Source organism: Pelodiscus sinensis, chromosome 2 (assembly GCF_049634645.1).
Source record: "Pelodiscus sinensis isolate JC-2024 chromosome 2, ASM4963464v1, whole genome shotgun sequence".
In the NCBI taxonomy this organism is placed as follows: domain Eukaryota; kingdom Metazoa; phylum Chordata; order Testudines; family Trionychidae; genus Pelodiscus; species Pelodiscus sinensis.
In genome coordinates, this window is record NC_134712.1 from 87,798,549 (window position 1) to 87,811,764 (window position 13,216).

The 13,216-nt window shown below is 42.7% G+C and overlaps 1 protein-coding gene across 4 annotated transcripts in view; it reads left to right on the forward strand.

Annotated features, from left to right (window-relative positions):
* CEP192 (centrosomal protein 192) overlaps positions 1-13,216 on the forward strand; it is a 162,700-nt gene that overhangs the window by 105,882 nt on the left and 43,602 nt on the right. For all 4 annotated transcript variants that reach the window (XR_012901559.1, XM_075921011.1, XM_075921013.1 and 1 more), the window contains exons 30-34: positions 3,903-3,993; positions 5,171-5,347; positions 7,179-7,439; positions 7,690-7,811; positions 12,555-12,664. Coding sequence is in view for 3 of the 4 variants with exons in the window: in XM_075921011.1 (XP_075777126.1) it covers positions 3,903-3,993; positions 5,171-5,347; positions 7,179-7,439; positions 7,690-7,811; positions 12,555-12,664 (761 nt within the window). In the remaining variant the exon portion in view is untranslated. The remainder of the gene's footprint in view (positions 1-3,902; positions 3,994-5,170; positions 5,348-7,178; positions 7,440-7,689; positions 7,812-12,554; positions 12,665-13,216) is intronic.

The window sequence follows — 13,216 nt, forward strand, 5'->3', positions numbered from 1 at the left end:
GTGAGGTCTCTTTCAACCCACTATGATTCTGTGAATTAATGCAGTTTATTGTGTGAATGGGTGCCGTGTGCAGTGCTTTGGCAACCTTACAGGTGCTATCCCATACAGCTTAGTAGGCATCTAATGCTTTGACTTACCTGTGTGCTCTTCACTCCTCTGATTTCCGTTTGACTGGGTGTCCTCTCTGCTCTGGCACAGGGCCAGACTTTGCTCCAGATTTCAAAGTTGCTACAATATTTTTCCATCATCTTTTCTTCAGTGTTCTGCTTGGAGCTGTGCAGAAATGGTACCCCTTCTCAGCATCTAGGGAGAAGCATCTGTGTGGAAAACTTGTGGGTCCAGCCATTGCAATAAAGGTGCTTTTTATGGAAATTGCTAAGATGTGCATGAGCAGTCACAAATGTGATGCTGACCAAATGCCCGACCAATGCCCAATTTAAAAAACAAAACCCAACAGTAACAATAAACAGCTCAGCAGGACTTCTAACCATTGATGCCAGAAAACAGTCCGGCCATAGAAATGTAATCTGTCAATTTTTTTAAAATCTTGGATGTGATTTCAAGGATTTTACACCACTCCTGAACTCTGGCAGACTGTGGATCTTGTGACTATCTGCCTCCCCACCCCCGAAAAAGGACTAGCAATAGTCATTAAAGGAAGAACCCAAGGGACATGAAGAATTCTCCCCAGAAAACCGGGATCATTTCAGGTTTCTAGGTTCACCTATATAGGAAGCAAGCCTGATTCCCAGCCAGAAACCCAGGCTGGACCTGAAAAATCCAGATCCCATAAAGGGAATGTCTGCATGTAAATACCTATTTTTCACAACTTAATATACAACATTGTTGTGCTAACTGCTGTTCTGGGTGTCCTAAAGCCATAGGCTTTTTTTAACTGGTGTGAGTTGGAAGCCTTTCAGGGTCTCTTGCCCCACTTCCGTCCCTCATTCATAATATTTTCAATATGGAATCTGCTATACCTGGAGAAATTGGGCACTCGTTCACTGTTTCTGAGACCATGGTACAGAGGCAGATATGGATATGTCCCCTATTTTCCTTTCCCCATACTGCATCCCTCTGGCCAGCAAACATACCTCCCATTCTAAACCATTTGCTGGCTCAAAATGATAGCCAGAAGCATGGTGCAGCCACAATCTCTATTCTACTTCTCAATCTATCCTCCTCTGTAGCATATACAAGTTTGAAAAATCTGTCGTGTGAAATTCAACAGCTGATTGAAATAGTGGTTACATACGAAATTTGCTACCCTGAAAGTAAAGCCATACATCTCTTAATGGCTTTCACAGGCTCACAGAAAGAGACTGGCATCAGTTAAGGCTTCAGACAATTTATGAAGAACTTTGTTTTTCCTCTGTATGCTCATCATACAGAAATTAAGCAGAATCTAACACTAAGAAATTGCTCGATTTTGTTTGTGTGTGTGTGTGTGTGTGTGTGTGTTGATATATAGGATAGATGCACAATCATTCTCCGGTAGAGCTCAGTCTCCTTCTGTTTCTACAGCACTTGAGTGTCTCTCACTGGTCTGTCATTTGACTTTTTTGAATAAGGCCATTCTGTGCCTCTTAGTCACTCACATCAACGTAATAGTATCAAGCAACAAGGTGGCCTGGAGGGAATTACTATCCATCTTCTCCCCCACATGCCTCTTGTCAATCCTTTTTGATATCATACAAGTAAATTGCAAACTGAAATTAGGAATATAATTCCCAGTGCCCTACAGCTTCCAAGGCACAAAAGCAAGCCCAAACTGCATATACTGCCCATCCAAAAATCCCAGCCTAGCTCCCATGCATTTATCATTTATCATCTTTCAGTTCCCCCCACCCAGAACTGGGAAGAATCTCAGGAAGGGAAGGACAGAAATAAATATTTTAAAAGAGCTGTCGCAGATTATCTGAAATAAGAACAATATGGTCTCTTCTTTTCCCACTTCCTTGGCCTCTACATCTGCACAACCCAGACCCTCAAGAACAGGACTTTTACCAAATGCTTAGTGACTGGCTGAAGTGGGGGAGCATGGAAAATTCAGGATGAAGTGTTTGGAAACCTCATTTCAGATTACATACCAACAGAGATTGAGGTCGTATTTTTATTTATTTTCCAGTCTATTTCATATATAGCACCACCTTCCTTTCAGATGCCCCAAATGCACACTCAACTGCTATTCTGTAACAAAGGCAATAGGTAAAAGTTACTTCCATCTGTGCATCTACCCACCATTCAGGTGGCCTGTGAAAAGCTTCATTAATCAGAGAAGCAGGGGATAAGTGAGGCCATTCAGGATAATGGAAGACATCTCCCTTTCCTTAGAATCCATAGTGATCCTGTCCTTTATCCTTCAAATAAAATGGACTTCCCAAACATCTACTTTCCATTTCTTTGGACAAGCAGCCCTTGGAGCACTATGGAAAATACCCCTTTCTCTTTATAAATTCTGAGGCCTGTTGGGCAAAGGAAATGAGTTGTATGGGTCCTATCAGTTGCTCCAATACAGTTTGGGAGCCCCATGTATCAAAACAATCAGTAATCATCACTAAGCTTTATTATAATCTTGTGTATTAATACCTTGTGCTTGGCATCATACACCTTTATGCCAATGGATTCAGTTCCACCAATTCTGGGATCAGTGAGACAGCCAACACCAGAGCAGCAGAGTCAAGACTGGCCCGTTCCTGCTCCAAACCCTCACAGCTGATCCCCCATGCCAATTTGATTATGGACTGGTAACATTAATGAGTGTCCAGTTTCTACATAGCAGTGGTAACTTGCTTCTCCATGGGCATGGGACAACACATTTTTGTTGGCTCCAGCTCCAGGGCTAGTTTAGTACATACTGAAATATTTTGACACCATTGACCACCAAAATCTACAAAGGATCCTTTTCAACTTGTCAGTACTGTTTTTGTAACCCAGACATGGAACAGCTCCAGTAGCAGCAATTGCTCTATCTTTGTTCATTATCATACTTGCGCTCGTTCTTCAGTTACTGCTAAAGCTGCCTCCTGGAAAAAAAGTCAGTGGTGTAGCAGGCAATATCTAGTTAAGAAGCCACCCAGCTTTGAGGGTTGAAATATGGCAGAATAATCTCAGTGTATTTGCAATTGCTAGCATAGTATCTCAGAACATTTGAATCCATGCTGGCCATCAGCATCTGAAAATGGTGTTGTCCTGCCCAAAAGGAGGAAGTATGGAATGGAGAGAGTAGAATCATGGGATTTTTAAAAATGCGACTTCAAGTCCCAGAATTCCATTACCTTCCACTGTACATCCCATGATACATGGTGAGAAAAATCTCACAACACACATGGCACAGAGAATGCCACATAGTTAAAGTTATCTTGCAACACTTTAAAAAGGTAATCCATACATTTATTATACTGGACTCAAGTAAAATTTTGCCAGATATCACACTTCAGGTGGTTGAAGGGACTTGGTCATCAATCTTGTTCAGTTGAATATAACCATATCTTAAAATGCTTATATAATTCTTCTAAGAAGTAATCTTTGTTCTACTGAAACAGTCTGAAAATTGCTCTGGCATCACCTCTAACTTGCAGTAATTTAAGACAGTGCACTAAAATTAGTTTCATGTGCTGTATCTGCTGCTATCTAATCTTAATCATTTTTCATATTGAGGTTTTTTTACCTTACAGTTGAATGAAATTCCTACATTAATAGGAATTAGTACATCAAATCAATAAGATGAACACTGGAGAAAATAGAAATAATTTTTGTAATTAGTGTCTTAAAACTGTTACAACTATATGCATGTTTTCAGGGAAAGTGGCATTTCTTAAAAGTTAATTATACTTTTATCATTAATAAACACATGCTTCAATAAATCCCATGTAACTGAAACAATTCTAAATATTTTTCAGTCAACAGAAACTAACTCTAAGAAATAACTCTCCATCTGCAACGCAGCATTTACGACTCTTGATAAGAGGTCAAGATCAGAATTGCTTTCAGGTTAGCATAATGCAAACTTGTGTTCACACCTAATCAATATTATCATACAACTCTATTTTAGTAAAATTCCAAAAACTCTGCTCGTCTGATATTTCAGCTTGATATATTTTATCTAAAAAGGTTGGCTCACAGGGGTAGTCTTATTAAAGAATTGAAGGAATCAGATTCCAGCGGTGAATCAGTTTCAGTACAAAACAGTAAAATTCTTGAGTTCATTCTAAAACAGCAGGTCAGTGATCAGTCCCCATTTCAGAGGATGGATTAAATCTTTTTTGAATCCGTCGATTTGATGACTATCTAATTGAAATAGCCAATTCAAAATAATATATACAGTAAAACTCCGATGGTCTGGCATCTGATGGTCCGGCGCTCCTGATGGTCTGGCACCATCAGGAACTCGGAAGTGCTCCGGGCAGCCGGACCATTGGAGCTGCTCTGCCCCCAGCTTCCCCGATTCAGCCGCTGCTAAAACTGACCAGTGACTGAATCGGGGAAGCCGGGGGCAGAGCAGCTGGAGTGCCGCCAGGTAGGTCCCGTAGCGCTGCTCCTCGGGGCTGCGGGACTAACCCAGCAGCATCCCAGCTGTCCCCAAGTCAGCCACTACTGAAACTGATCAGCAGCTGACTCCAGGAAACCCGAGGCAGAGCAGCTCTGCCTCGGGCTTCCTGGAGTCAGCTGCTGATCAGTTTCAGCAGCGGCTGACTTGGGGATACCTGGGGCAGAGAAGCTGGGGGGTTGCCGGGTTGGTCTCGCCGCACCAAGGGTCGGCGCTACCGAACCAACCAGGCAGCACTCCAGCTGCTCTGCTGCAGGCATCCCCTATTCAGACGCTGCTGAAACTGACCAGCAGCAGCTGAATCAGGGACGCCTGGGGCAGAGCCGGACTATCGGAAGGGGGGTCTATGAGGGGTCTGGGTGGCATCCCCCCCACCCCACACCCCTCATAACCGCCCCTTCCGATAGTCCGGCTTATCTGATAACCGGCACCCCCTGGGTCCTAAAGGCGCTGGATTATCTGAAGTTGACTGTAACAGGTTTTAGAGGCTGCCTTCTGCCAATTTCAGATTCAGTTAGGTTGAAACATCATTTATTACATTAAACTCTTTTGAATTAATAGTGAAATGTTACTAGGTTTCATTGCACTCAATTGACTTTATTATTTTTCTTTTTTTTATAGTTGAAAAGTACATTTGGCACAGAAGAGCGGTTGACTAGTAATCAGGAGCTCAAAATCCGTCCAAGAGAAGATACTAATATTTTCTTGATGTTTACACCCACTCATGTAGCTTGCATGTTAGCAAAGCTTGAAATCAAACAGTTGGGGATTCAGTGTCAGCCAGGAGTTAAGTTTACTGTAAGCTTCCTGACTTAATTTATTATATTTCTAGTGAGTGAGCTACTGGGCTTCTCCCGTTCCTGAAGGGGAATGGTGGGAAAGCAGTAGTGATTTGTGTGTAGAAGTGCTGCAGGGAGGCTTGGAGATGGGCTCTTTTCATTACTTTCTTACCTCTCAGGGAGTGTAGTGGTCATACCCACCCTTGTGTGTGAACCCTTGAGGGATTGGGGTGTGGGCAAGCTCTCCTCCCAGCTGGTGTGTGTGGAGACCATGTGGAGCTAGCAGGAGTTGCTGTGGGGAATGGTGACAGGGGCGGGTGCAGGGTCTGAAAGTTGAAAGGATCTATGGCCAAAAGGAATAGGGGGAAGTTGGGCTGACCTGCTTCTTGCCCCACTCAAGCCATGGACTTGGTCGAAGTGAGGCAGGTTTTTTTTTTATGATTTTACCAGTTGGAGCCTGGTCTCTAGGACACAGCTGGCTCTGGCATCCTCCTACCCTGCAGGGTCCTGGAGACCAAGTTCTAGTCTATCCCAAATCTAGAGGTCTATATGGCAGTGAAATGTCCCCACAAGCCCAAGTCATCTGGCCAGCTACCGGTTTTTCTTTGATGGGTAGAAATATCTTTAAGGCAAGGGCAGGTAAAATCCAACCTGGTAAAGCTTCAGATCTGGCCCGCCACGATCCTCTGGGCTGCCAATGTCCCGTGATTGCCAATGACCCCACACTCCCTTCCACAGACAGAACGTCTCTGCGCAGATCCTCCCATGGGTTTCCGACCAATGGGAGCTGTCTGGACCATGTTTGTGGGAACTCCCCCCCCCCCACCCCCTATGGCGCACTGCACGGAGATGCACATGGCCCAGCAGCCAGGGGCTTTGAGCGCTGTGCAGAATGTGGCAGGGAAGGAGCCTGCCTGAGGGTCCTGCTGACTGCAGACTACCTAGGGGAAAGCGCTTACAACTGGTGCCCCACCCTCTCCCACACTCCAACTCTGCAGCAGGTCACAACCCATATTCTCTGCATCCCTGCCCCTGTTCACAACTCCCTCCCAGACTCTGCATCCCCTCATATACTCCTTCCCCAGGTCAGAATTCATTCCTGTATCCCAACGCCCTCCCAGACCCTGCACTCCAACCTTTTGCCCCAGGGCACACCTTCCTCCTTCACCCAACCTCTATCCCAGACCCCACACTCCCTCCACAGACACAAGTGTGGCCCTTGTCCATTACCAAAACTTTGAAATGGCCCCTCCATCAATAACTGCCTACTTCAACTTTAAAGCCTGAGCGCTTACAGTATATAATTGAAAGGGTGATGCATGTTTACCCCTGCTTATCTACATAGTGGGGTGGGTAGCATGCACTATGGGGGTGTACTTTCTAAACTACACTAATGTGTTGTATATTAATTAGTTTGCACAGTCCCTATCTGTGCTCATTGAAAGTTCCCAAATAGGTTTTACAATATTAAAATATGCTAGGAAACTTTCCATTTCAACAGGCTTGTACAGACCAACCAGTGTGCTTTATGCAAGTTTATATGTACCACTATTTTAGTACACTTCAGAAATCACATGCCCAATACTTCTATGGAGGTAAGCCCTTGGATATTCTTGTAACTTGTTAGATGGGTGTGATCAGAATTTTAAACAATGCATGGGGAAAATACAATAAAACATTTATTCTTAATATCAATTTGAAAAGGTTTGTTTCCAGTGTATCAAGTTAAAGCTTTTTCCTGAATCCCTCCTTTATCCTTAATGGACCCTTTGTACACCTTAGCAGCTTTCATAAAACTATTTAATGAAACATTCTTGACATGTTAGATGAATTACTGTTTTTATTTTCAGATACCTTTGTCTGGATATGGTGGAACGAGCAATATAATTTTAGAAAATGTTAAAAAACTGTCTGACAGTTACATGGTCACACTAAATGGATTATTGCCTGATAAACTAAAAGAAGTTTCTTTCCGTATAAGAAATATGGGCTCTCGAGCTGCCTATGTTAAAGCACTATGCTTTAGAGACCTTCAATCAAAAGTTGTCATGCATTCTAAAGTGGTGATTGTTTTTCCAGAGAAGTTTGTGCTTAAGGAAGGCACACACCAGGTAAGTGTAAAAGCCCAATTCAACACAAGTTGTATTTGTTTAAATGAAGTTGACACCAGCTAATATATACCTGCAAAATGTGTGTAAGTTCTCCAGTTGAAATGGATTCAAGTTTATGCAATCTAGAAGACTAAACTAACTTGACGAAACAGTAAGTTTCAGTGACACTGACTTTACCAAACTTAATAGTAATATGTAGGAAAAAGTAACTTTGCAAATTAAAATATTTTAAATACTTTCTTTCAATCAGGTGATTACGGTAACATGTAATCCGCTGGGAAGGGAAGAAATGTTACATAAAACAAGCACGTCGTTCTTATCTACAGTATGCTTCTTTTGTGGAGATGAAGTTTCCAGGCAACAGTATCGCAGGTAGGGTTGAATTTACAACTCTGGAATAGGCACTTATTTTATTACAAGTTGTCATGGAAGCCAAACAGGACTCGGGGAAAGTCTGACTCCCTCAGAGCACGCTGTTGAAGACAAGAAACCTTTTTGGTTATGGCCTTTCTGGGTCTGGCTTCAGAGAACTTGGCATTCCTGTTCTCACTATGGACTTTCTGCAGTGGATTCACCTGGATGGGATCCTTGGGAAAGCCAGAGAGGCCCTGCATCCAACTTTGCAGTTAGCAGTGACTCTCAATGTGCATGTAAACAGGGGCATTTATTAATTGACAAACACAGCACAGAACAGATCTTGTTAGCACAGAAGTTAGGAACTTTCAGCAAAGCTCATCCTGAGGGGAGGCAGGGACCCTGGATTCCCCACCCCTGAGTCTCAAACAGGAGACTGACCTACTTCCAGCAGCCCAACCTCTGAAACACCCACTTTGTGTTGTTTTCCAGGTAAAGTATCACCTGGTTGCGCATCTCTCCTGGTTCTCAGGTTAGGAAGAACATTGACTATAATTTTTTTGCTGGCAGCTAGAGCAGCCTCACCACCTCGCTACTGTCTCCTATCTCTGAGGCATTGATGGGGAATGAGTTACACGCTGTATTCATGCCAAGAAGTAAGATTTACATAGGTTCCCATGTAATGTACCAAAGAGGGAAAAAGTCACACATGTTAGAAGTCAGATAAGTACCATGTGTATGGTTTCTACAATGCTATATCTAGAACACATATGACAATATGTTGAAATTGCAAAATAAGTATGTGTCCAGTTCTGGGCACCACTTTTCAGGAAATATGTGGAGAAATTGGAGAAGGTCCAGGGAAGAGCAACAAAAATGCTTAAAGGTCTAGAAAACATGACCTATGAAAGAGGACTGAAAGAATTGGGCTTTAGTTTAGAAAAGAGAAGACTGAGAGGGAACATGGTCGCAGTTTTCAAGTATCTAAAAGGGTATTACAAGGAGGAGGGAGGAAAAATTGTTCACCTTGGCCTCTGAGGATAGGACAAGAAGCAGTGGGCTTAAATTGCAGCAAGGGAGGTTTAGGTTGGACATTAGGAAAAACTTCCAAACTGTCAGAGTGGCTAAACACTGGAATAAATTGTCTAGGGGGTTTGTGGAATCTCCATCATTGGAGATATTTAAGAGCAGGTTGGTTAGACACCTGTCAGGACAGTGCTTGGTCCTGCCAGGAGGACAAGGGACTGGACTGGACTCACTGATCTTTTGAGGTCCCTTCCAGTTCTATGATTCTATTGAAACACCAAACTTTTTATATGCATACTTACCCAGAACATTCAGTTCCAAGTTCCCTAAAAAGAGATTCCAAAATTAGTAATTTTGTGGAGAACTGGCTGTCTTTGTGGAACCTTTAGGCCAGTGCTGGCAAAATGTAGTCTGCGGCTGCAAAGCCACCATATCTGGTCCGTCGATGCAGTGGGGAGCCTCAGGCAGTCTCCCTGCCTACTTCTCCCCCCACGCTGCTGAGAAAAGCAGCTGCTGCAGGGCCCTGTTTTGAACAGCTGATAGCCTGAAAAGGGGGAAGAGGCTTCATGTACTGTCCCTATCACAATCCCATTGGCTAGCTTCCAGTTAATGGAAGCTGCTGGTTATCAACAGGCAGCTTGTGAAGCAACCTCCTCCCTTCCCTTACTCTGGTAGCTATTCAAAGTCCATGTGGTCACCACAGCCAGTGCGGGGATAGGACAGGCAGGGAGTTTGCCTGAGAAGGCTGCTGGGCAAGAGCCTTTGGCACCCCAACCCACTGGCCCCCTCCTCCACCCATATCCCCTCAAGATCCTCCACCTATATCCCCTGTCCTGGGTCACAGCCCAAACACCTGCACCCCATCCTGCACTCCAGTCCCTGCCCCAAGTCACAACCATCTCCTTCACCCAAACTCCCTCCCAGGCCCCACACGCTCTTGTACCCCAGTCCCTTACTGCAAGCCTCCTTCTGCACTCAACTTCGATCCTATCCTTGCACCTCCTCCATTAATATCATGAAAGAGTGCAGCCACTGACCACTTTCCAAATTCTTGAAGTGATCCCGTACATCCCTACTTTAGGCTGACTGGCTGATATCCTCCCAGGCCTCACAAAATTCTGTAAGGCATGTAGCTCATTGAAATAAGTGATCCTTACATAAATCAGTTTTGTTTCAAAAACTAAGTTTTCCTCCTGGGCACCAGTTACCAGAAGACTATAGAGAAGTTTTATTGAATACACTTATATCACTTTAGTGGTAAGTTAGAGTTGGTGCTTACATTTACCCCAGGATTCATCAGATCTGGGACCTTGAGCAGTATGCATGGATAAAAGATTAGTTGGTACTTTAATAGTCTTAGATGTGAATGGACTTACTGCCTAGCTGTAGATTACTGGCTTGTAGATAAACAACATCTGAAGTTTGACTTTGGAGTCTTACAGTAGGATAGAGGACGCACAGGCCTTGATTGGGCATGGTGACATTGCTCAGTTAGAAGTCGAAGTCATTGACTGCAGCAGTAACCATTGCAGGCATATAAAAAAGCCAACAAATGAAGTACTCTTCCTTTCATCCAGTTTTGGGAGATGTGATGTCACTCGTTTCTCTCACCTGCAACTCCTGAGGAGTCCCGTAGTGAATCAGAATATGGGTACTCCCTTGAGATCATTGACATGGGGGACCTGCATCTGAACCAAGACCTTTCCCATTCCAGTAATTTCAAGGTCGGAGTCCATGAATCCAAAAGTATTCCAATCAGTCAGCAGTTCTAGATTTTTGTGACATTTGAGTTGTAGATCAATCCAGACATTATAGCTCTATCAACCTGACAGAGTTCTGTATTCAAGTAATTAAATGAAAAACAAGCAACACTTCCTTAGTGAAATAGAAAAACCAATTATACACTTACTCAACCATGATCATATTTACTACTTTATTGACATGTTTGACTTCCCCATCTGTTTTAGTACTCAGTGACTCAACTCTATGTAATATTTTTGACACACAAAGATTTGGTGAAAGATAAGACTTTTTAAACTAAGAGCAAAATGTTTCTTCCTATAAATTTTATTTTTGGGTTTCAGTTTTTATATGCATGCCTAAATCCATATAGATGAGAGGCCTCAGACTCCCAACCCTTGGGCCATCTACAGCCCGAGCACTTTACCCAATCCAACCTGTGAAATAGTTGGCAACAGTTATTTAATAAGGCCCACATGGCTGCTGCCAGGGAGGGGAGGTGCATGTGGCACCTGCACAAACATAGTCCTGGCTGCAGAGAACGCCGCTCAGTATAAATGTCATGATGCAAATCATGCTGGTCAGGAAGCCGCCTGAATGGACGCGTTTCTGCAGTCAGTGTGGCAAGGGTAATGGTTTTCACTTTGAGTTATCAGGGAGGGGGGGGATCCCAGTGCCAGGATGTAGTTTTTAGGAGGCAGGATCCCAGTGTGAGGGTGCAGATGTTAGAGGATTGCTGAGGATCCCAGTATGCAGACATGTGGGTGTAAGAGTGAGGACTCAGTTTCAGATCTTTTGTAAGTATCCTGTTCTCTGTCTAGGCTCCTGGATACAGCAGGAAACACTGTCAACTTGAATATTCTGTATTGCTAATCCTAAGAGTTCAAAACTCATAAATCAGCCTTCCATCCTCAAAGAGAATGGCTTTTTGAAACCACAGTTAAAATACACATGCATCTTTTTATTTGGCATCTGGTGCTTGAGGTCTTTGAACTCGGTGCAGCTTTTCTAGCTTTCCTCCACAAACCATGAAACCTAAAGTCTTCCTTTAAGGGAAAAAAAAAAGGCTGGGATTCTCTTCTAATTCCCCACAGCAACAAACGATCACAATCTACTATGTCAGAGTAATCACAGTTGAGAGCAGTGCATGAGACATCAGGTAGTGAAGTTCCCAGATCTGGCTTAATTCTAATAATGGGTCTGAGGTTTCTGTAGCCCCAATAGCAAAAATCATGTGAATTTCCTTAAACTTCAGATTTTGGTAGTGGCTAACATCACACTCAGGCTACAGCTACGCTGTACACTTTTTCTTCTGGAAAAGCTTATGAAAATGAAGCACCATGTGGAATATCACTGCACCTCATTTGCATAATTAATTAGCAACCGCTTTTGCGCAAGAGGCTTTGTAGACAGCTCTTGCGCAAGAGCTGTTGTTCCTGAAAAAATGAGGAAGAACGGCTCTTGCGCAAGAGGGGGATTTTGCACAGCTCCGTCGACACCATTCCTTTTTGCACAAAAGCCTCTTGCGAAAAAGTGGCTGCTAATTATGCAAATGATGCACAGCGATATTCCACGTCATGCTTAATTTGCATAAGCTTTTCTGGAAGAAGGCTACAGTGTAGCCGTAGCCACACTCTGAAGATGAAAACCTTGTGTGGTACCATAAACTACTTATTTTAAGTTAAAACTGTGGGAGTGGGCAAGTTCTTGAGAAATTCATTTAGCTTAATTTTTATTTTCAATGCTGGTTTTTGGATGGTCTCAGTTCACTAGTTCCTACATCATGGGGCTGTGGAAATATTCCTCAAATGAGACCTGCTCATAAAAACTGTCATATCACTGAAGAAAGTTACAGGTTTGATTGTATTCAAGAAATAATCAAGATTGTTTGATAGTGAACTTTTTTCACTCTTCATTGAGGTGTACTCTTTTCTCAGCCTAACTTGTAAAAGTAGGTGGATTCCAAAGATATTTCTCTGATATTTCCCTTAACAGGGCTATGCTGTATAAACCAGAGGCAGCAAAACAAATGTTCCCTGAAAACAGTGTGCTAAGAAACATTAAATTTGATGAAGAATTTCAAGGGGAACAGCTAGTGACTGAAGGTAAATATGTAATGTCTGGGGGAAAAAAAATTTGCCACTAGAAATATTTAATCCTAAATGTTTGTTCTGGGCATCACACCAAATAAAGACATTTCTATGCAATTTTTGGTAAATGCAAAATAGAATTCCCAATTTGCATCAAACTTGCCTCCTCTCATTCCTTACCCAGTAATTTTTGAATAACTGGTATGTGGGTTTTTTGTTTTGCAAGTCCCTGCTACAAAGAGCTGTCCATTGCTAACCTTGCATAATATAGGTAATGGTGAAACAGGATCCAGATTTGATTGGCCTTCTAACAGTATTGCATTATAATTGTTTCAATAGTTTCTTCCTCTCATTGCTGCCTCAGAAATATATTCATACACTTCAGTGACAATGTCAGTTACTTATTCTCATATCTGTAAAATTCTTTAAGAGGAGATTATTTTATAGTTTCTAAGGAACATTTTTTAAAGTGGTGCAAAAAACTTTTCTCCCACCCCTAAAAAAAATTTCAAACAGGAAACAATCTTTTCCTTTGTACAACAATTAAATTTATTATCCAGATTATTT